Source organism: Erpetoichthys calabaricus, chromosome 4 (genome assembly GCF_900747795.2).
Source record: "Erpetoichthys calabaricus chromosome 4, fErpCal1.3, whole genome shotgun sequence".
Lineage (NCBI taxonomy): Eukaryota > Metazoa > Chordata > Cladistia > Polypteriformes > Polypteridae > Erpetoichthys > Erpetoichthys calabaricus.
The window spans coordinates 12,155,675-12,163,642 of record NC_041397.2 but is presented as its reverse complement, the minus strand read 5'-3'; the positions used below and the strand labels follow the sequence as shown (position 1 = coordinate 12,163,642).

The 7,968-nt window shown below is 41.7% G+C and overlaps 1 protein-coding gene across 1 annotated transcript in view; it reads left to right on the top strand.

Annotated features, from left to right (window-relative positions):
• Nucleotides 1-613: 613 nt before the first annotated feature.
• cars2 (cysteinyl-tRNA synthetase 2, mitochondrial) overlaps nucleotides 614-7,968 on the top strand; it is a 134,679-nt gene continuing 127,324 nt past the window's right edge. The window contains exon 1 of the mRNA XM_051926344.1: nucleotides 614-1,076. Coding sequence (XP_051782304.1) covers nucleotides 1,075-1,076 — 2 coding nt within the window. The 5' untranslated portion in view covers nucleotides 614-1,074. The remainder of the gene's footprint in view (nucleotides 1,077-7,968) is intronic.

Below are 7,968 nucleotides of genomic sequence, written 5' to 3'. Positions count from 1 at the left end.
CAAAGAAAGCACAGCACCCCGCTGATCAGAACTAGTCAGTGGACTCGCATCTCTGCCTATATCCCATTATTTAAAAATCCCGGCTGGAATTCATTACGTCAAAGAGGAGAGAAAAGCACTGCGTTCAATTATTTGATGTATTTCTAGAAACTTTGCTTCCGCGATCTTTTTTTACTGTAATGCGGATGAGGGGAACCGCTGCCGAATCGCGCTCTATTTGCACGCCATATGTTTAAATAAATAATGGATTGGTGTCACGCGGAGATAGCTTCAGTGTATACGGTATGTGTACATACGTCGCGTGTTACTTTGTTGTTGACATGTCCTGATTTGTAACCCGGCGTCATCACCGGGAAGTCCTGACCCCATCGGGAGAGTGTTCTTTCACTCTGTCCGCGTGCACCTTCGTATTGTCAAAATACGAGAACGCGCATTTGAACGACCGGGTCGAGCAACCAATGACAAACGCTGAAGCCTTCCTGAATAGGAAATGAGTTCCTGTACTTGACCAATCTGAATAGAGAGGAGGCGGGCACTCGTCGCTATGTGGGTGTTACTAATAGCAACGGAAGGCTGGCGCAGAAAGTTTCTTCTTGGCGCCGTTTCCTGTTACATGTATACATTCGCTCGTAATTGCGTAAACGGATTATGCAGGGATTGCTTCCCCAGACACATACGAGTGGTAAATACTGCAAAACGGGGGGATTTGGTGACCGCGAACTTTATGAACTTAACGTCGCTACCTCGGCCATTGTCCTACCGTGATGTACGCAGTTTACAAAGCGCCACGGCCTCTGTTGAAACGTTTGACGCTGATTGTTCATAGCAGAAATAGGAAATGTCTGAAGAAAAACAAGGCTGAAATTAGCGTAGGATGCCCTAATTCGACGTGTACTCAAGAAATATAACGTTTTACTGCTCGAGATTGAAGCACATAATAAAACAAAAATAGATTAAAATGTGTTCCGCATCGTAAACGTTTGAAGTATTCCCGATTGTTATGGAAATTTGCCATTTTTTATCCCCTGGAAGAGATCCATAGAGGGCTACATCCCTAGTGATGGATCAACAATAATGTGAGTACTCTCTGACCTTGAAATCAATACCCTACATGCCAAAATTACCCATCCCCATTTTTTCCCCGAAAGTATCTCATTAGGTTTTGAACACTTAGGGTTGGTTGAGGTGGCCTGCACAACTTCAGGTCCTTCTGATCATTTGTGGTTTATTCTTTATTATAATGATATAATTTCCTGCACAAAACAGGCCCAAAAATGGCCTAAAAAATGTGTGTTTGTTGGGGCCTAGAATGCCAAAAATAAGGGAAACCCCAAAAAGCTTGACATCTTACATGTCTGGTCATTAGGAAGAGTCAAGTGGTATATCATATGTGGTGGTTTAATTGTACCAGTGAGTCAGGAATCGATGGACAAAAAAAAAACGGAAGCAATTTCAAAGCGTTCACAAGTAATTCTTAACGAACACAATAAAATGATGTTGCAGTAATGCGAAAATTTTATAATAATATAGACTTAATCTTAGAGGTTAAATATGAACAAAACACCCATCCAGGTATCTATAATCCTATCCTATAATCCTTTGAACACAATCTAGCTATGTATAAGTGTCTGCGTGTAGTCGCTGCAAATCTTTTGAATGTTTGCAGTTTATACAATTTACAACAACAACAGAAGTACAATCCAAACAAACGCACACATCACAGGTCAAATTCAAACCAAAACGTGCCAGGGGTACAGAATAAAAACAAAAACAGTGTCAATGGGAAAAGGAGTCCATATGAAAAATTGGAGGACCAACTGGGCCACCCCTATTTAATCCAACAAGAGTCCAACAAATATAACTTAAATAAATGCTCGGGGTGCAACAACAGAAAACAGGAGTAACAAGGACCTGGTAAGCCTACTTGGCTTCTCTCCATCAAGCAGGTCGGAGTCAGGGACGTCCCCCATAATAATGGTCCGATTCGTAACTGGGCCTTTGCATTCCAGAGATGTCTGTATCTACAGGGCATGACCTGGAAAGGGGTGGACTTTCTTGGGGTTTTGTGGGTCAGTTTCAACTGCCCTAACTGGGCATCAACAATGCCCCCTCTCACCCAGAAATGGTACCACAAGCATCAGGGAAATCTGACAGGCGAGCCTCAGACACCCATGCGTGACAACAGTTTAAGAAAAAAAGTTTTAACAAATTAAATAAAGGTAAAGTATGCAATGCTTTTATATTTTTACATTCTGAAATAGTCTGTACAGTAGGTACACTTTACATCCATCTTGACATTTTTAATCACAAGATTTACTTTAACTTGAACTTTATTGCCAGGCAACATATTTGCTAGTAATTTCTCTTGGCGTAACATTCATATGACAAGATAAATACAAATAACACAATATATGAAACGTGACACCATCACAACATTATATACAGTAATAAAAAAGAGCACAAAACAGATAAATAAAACTATAGTAAAGTAGAATTGCACTCCTGCCTTGTAATATAATTAAGTAAGCTCTATATAACATAAACACAAAGTAAGCATCATTTATTATTGAATGGAGTACAGAAATAATGGAAAGACAGAGATGGTCAGAGACTTGTGCTTAACCAACAACAACAACATTTATTTCTAGAGCACATTTTCATATCAGATGATGTAGCTCAAAGTGCTTTACATGATGAAGAAAGAGAAAAAAGACAAAATAAATAAAATAGAATTAGGGAACACTAATTAACATAGAATAAAAGTAAGGTCCAATGGCCAGGGAGGACAGAAAAAACAACAAAAAAAGTCCAGGCGGCTGGAGAAAAAAAAATCTGCAGGGGGTCTGAGGCCACGTGACCACCCAGCTCCCTCTAGGCATTCTACCTAACATAAGTGACCTCAATCAGTCCTCATGGTATTCAGGGTTCACATGGAAGAACTTGATGATGATGGTCATGTAGACTTCTGGCCTTAAATCCAGAAGTGACAGAAGTAGAAAAGAAACTCTGTTTGTGTCTGGTAGTACTTGGCTTTCAGCGACATGGTAGTAACGGAAAAAGATGGTGGCCCATGTAAGTGTGGTCTTTGACTGTATTAGCTGTAATTACACAGGACCTCAATCGAGTCCAGTTTTAGGCCTGCAATGTTTTTGACTGTCTGAATAATACATTGAAATTTGTAGTTGGAGGGAGCAGATGCACTGCTATAGCCAGACTGAGAACGTGAGGACACTTTCAGTAACTGCTCTATTAAACTCGAACAGCACTGGCTGTGACTTGTTAATTTTTTTGTAATTGAAGGAGAAAAAAACATCTGCTGATCTTCAGCAGCAGTTATGCCTTCATCCCAGTTCAGATTGTGAGTGCAAGTTGTGCCTGTTCACAGTGACGCCATTTGTAACTAGGGGAGTAGGAGGTGAGGAACATCTTCTAAAATCCACAATCTTTTCTACTCTTTATAAGAAATTTGAGTTAAGACTCTGTTATGGCATCTCATCCTCATCTGTGATCAGGCCTATCGGGGTTACTGGAGGTCCATTTGTTGGGGTGGAGAAAGAGAAAAGTAGAAGAGATAGAACTCAGCCCTGAGGGGGACCACATGCTCAAGGTCAGGGGCCCTGACTGATATTAGCCCATCTTCACAGTATGACATGTTACTTTAAAAGTCAGAGATCCAGAGACATGTGGCACAGTCCACATTCATGTAGAGAAATTTACTATGGAGAAGCTCTGGTATGATTGTATGCGTATAACACAATGGTGGAGGGTCTCATCAGCAACGGAGATGAGTCAGCTGACAAATTAGAGGTACGGCAAATGGCAGAGTGGTGCAAGTGCAACAATCTTGTCACTTCATGTGAACGAGACAAGAGAGATGATTGTTGACTTGAGGAAGGTCCATGCTGTCCACACCCCATTCCACATCAAGAGCTCTGCGGTCAGATGGGTTAGGAGGACCAGATTCCTTGTTGTGCACCTGGTAGCTGACCTTACTTAGTCAACAAGGTGCATCAGCATCTCCACATCCTTCGACGGCTCAAGAAGGCCAGCCTGACTCCCTGCCATTCTTTCTCCATTCTACAGGGGCACCATCGAGAGCATTCTGACTAGCTGCATCACTGTCTGGTTTGGTAACTGCAGTGTGTCTGACCATAAGATCCTACAATGGACAGTGTACACAGCAGAAAAGATCATGGGGGCTACTCTACACTCCATTAAAGCATTGTTAAGGACTGTACCACCTCTCCCACTGTCTCTTTGTCCCACTTCTATCTAAGAGACGGTGCTGTAGCGTCCGAGACAGTACTGCCATATCCTGTAACGGCTTCTACCTCCTGATTGTCCAAACTCTGAATTTTGTGCTGCCCGCCCTGCCATCAGATCTGCTCCTAGTCTCTTATTTATGTGCATTTGTTTCACTTGTTACTACTGTTGTTTTTTATCATTATTTGATATTATTTATTTATTACTATCTATTTCATTTAAGTTCCGCATTCAATTCAAAATAGGGCTATCCACAACCTTGCCCTTCTATATCTGTCCAACCTCCTCCATGTTGCCATTCCCTCCCGCACCCTTAGATCTTCTTCATCCATCCACTTGACTGTCCCCTTCATCCGTCTTACCACCATGGGGAGCAGAGCACCAGCTCTGGAACTCACTACCATCTGAGCTTAGAAATTTTGAATCATTCTCAGTTTTCAAATCTAAATTTAAAACTTATTTGTATAAGGCTGCTTGTTCTCTTTGACTACAATTGCTTGGTCTGATTTAAAATTTTCTATTTTAGTTTTGTTTATAATGTTTGTTTTATCTATTGTTCGGTGTCCCTGAATGTTTAGAAAGGCGCCTACGAATAAATAAAATGTATTATTATTACTTATTACTATTTTTAAACATTTTATTGAATTTATTAAAAGCAAGTAACATTCCATACAAGCAAGTCAAACTTGACACAACTAAGTTCAAATCAACCGTCACCCATGAGAAAGAGAGCAAAGGCAGCAGCCAGAGGAAAACTTTTAAGAGAGAGAGAAAAAAAAAAGGGAAAAAAATCCTTTTCCACAATTGAAATGCTTATTCTAAAATGTTATTGATTAGATCCTGACAGATGTTTTAAAAAAGCTTTGCACAGATCAATTTCAAATAGTATAATAATAATTCCTTACATTTATATATAACATCAGTTACCCACTGACTTAACAAGAGGTGGGTTAGGATTCTTCCAGTTAAGCAGGATGAGTCTACGTGCCAATAGTGCAGTAAAGGCCATTACAGTTTGTTTGTCCTTCTCCACATTGAGCCCATCTTATTATTTATCCATTTAAGGCATAGTATAGTTCTTTACCTGTCTTGCACTTGTCCTGTATTCATGCATCTGTTCCTCTGCAGTCCTAAAATTTCATGCCACTGTACGCTGCAATACGATATGTGGATGGTACGACAGTAAAGCTTCTTGACTTGAGTTGAATGCAGAACTGCACAAATAGGATCCTGGCATACGTATCTGGGGAGAGTTACTTTCTTGGTTATAATGGAGGGACTCCAACTCCAGTCCTGGAGGGCTACTGTTTTCATTCTAACCCTTTTCTTAATCAGTGACCCATTTCTGTTTCTAAATGGCTTCTTTTGCCTTCATTTTAACAGCCTAGCTATTGAAGATTCAGACCTCTTAATTATTTCTTTTTTTCTTAATTAGCAGCCAAACAATAATGAGATGTAAAACGAGCCCACATTTGGGTAGCAAACTTGTGTCCATCATAGACCTGAAGATAAAGAAAGGTAAAGGTCTTGGTAATGCTGGACTGCTTATGTCCACAAAACATTTTAACTTTGGGAAAAAAAAATGAAAATCAACAATTTTGGAAATGTCTTCTGTGGCAGAATGACAGCACAAATAAGTCATGGGATTGAAGAACGGGCTTAATTAACAACAAGAGTCGACTTCTGAAACTGGTTGATGTCAGTCAGTCATTTTCTAACCCACCTGGACCTGAACAGGGATGCAGGGGTTGCTGGAGCCTATCCCAGTCAGCAGAGAGCGCAAGGCAGGAACAAACCCTGGACAGGACGCCTGTCTATTTTGCAGGGTAAACACACACACACTAACCATATTCTAGGGCCAATTTAGTATTGCCAATCCACCTAACCTGCATGTCTTTGGACCATGGTAGGAAACCGGGAACACTCGGAGGAAACCCATGCAGACACAGGGAGAACATCCAAACTCCACGCTGGGTGGACTGCTAGGCAGCAGCGCCACCACCGTGCCACCATGCTGCTCAATTGGTTGTAGTGAAATTGCCAATTTTCCTCCTGGGGCAAAAAAAACAAATTCTGTTGGTTGGAGTTTTGAGGCCCTGACTTAGCTGGCCATCAGACATGTAGGCTAGGTGAACTGGTGATCCTAAAGTGGCCGCAGTGTGTAGTTGGTGAGTGTGTGTGATGGACTGGCGCCCTGTTCAGGGTTTATTCCTGCCTTGTGCCCTATGCTAGCTCCAGCAGACTCCAGTGACCCTGTTCACAGGGTTAGAAAAAGACTGACTGACTGTTGGCACACTAATTTCACATCTCATTTCTGTTTGGGTGTCGTTTAATGAAAAAAATGAAGCAATTTAGAGGACTGTATCTTAAAAATAAAAAAGTCAATTAAAAAGAAAAGTTACTTAGCAGCAAATGAAGAAGATGGTTAGAATGAAAACCTGCAGACACAGTAGCGCTCTAGGACTGGAGTTGGAGACCCCAGAGAGTGGATTTCATTCACATTTTCTTACAAATAAATAATTACAATATACAATATAGCAGTCTGCGGTGGGTTGGAACCCTGCCCGGGATTGGTTCCTGCCTTGTGCCCTGTGTTGGCTGGGATTGGCTCCAGCAGACCCCTGTGACCCTGTGTTTGGATTCAGCGGGTTGGATAATGGATGGATGGATATAGCAGTGCGTCACGGTGGCACAGTGGGTAGCGCAGCTGCCTCGCATTTAGGAGACCCGGGTTCACTTCCCGGGTCCCATGTCTGCGTGGGTTTCCTCCGGGTGCTCCAGTTTCCTCCCACAGTCCAAAGACATGCAGGTTAGGAGGATTGGCGATTCTAAATTGTCCCTAGTGTGTGCTTGGTTTGTGCGTATGCGCGCCCTGCCTCGGGTTTGTTTCCTGCTTTGTGCCCTGTGTTGGCTGGGATTGGCTCCAGCAGACCCCCCCCCATGTCCCTGTAGATAGGATATAGCGGGTTAGATAATGGATGGATGGTTATCTTGCAATAACGGTCTTAAAAATGGATGATTACATCCAGAACTCTGAATATCATTTCCCTGTAAATTACATGCAAACTCTAAATTCTTAAATTGTTTATTTCGGACTATCTCCTCAACGTCTTAAAAAGAGTCCATATTTCTCTAGGAAATGCATCTATTATAGTACAATATTCATCAAGGTTAACATAAATGTTATATGTCCTTAAAATGATATAAATCTTCATTACCGTTTAATGTTTGTTTAATCAAAATGATACCATATTTAACAAACAACAAAGTTTTATTTCTATTTTAAATGCATCTATTGATCCAAACCCTAAATCCGAATGTTTGCAAAGGTGACGCTTTGCTACTTTAAATCGGCGCTTCGCTCCCACCCGACTCTGCCCGCTCTGCCTGGCTGCCCGCAGTCGCGTATTGATACCATGACGTGTTCCGTCTGTTCTTCCGTAAAAGTCGAGCGTGCCTTTCTGTGAATGTCACCGCGCCGCGCACTTATTGGCAGTCACTTTTTTTAACGTTCTCTTTACATCGCCTTCCTTAATCACATGCAGATGGTAGCGCATATTGTGTCCATTTTTTAATTGTAGCAAATCGGAAGTGCAGTAAACGCACACGCGAATTCATCTAAAATAACCACGTTTGTCATTTCTCTGCTTTCCCCTTCTGCCCCCTCCCGAGGAGAAGGTTCCTTGAGTGCAGCTGCTTTTTCTA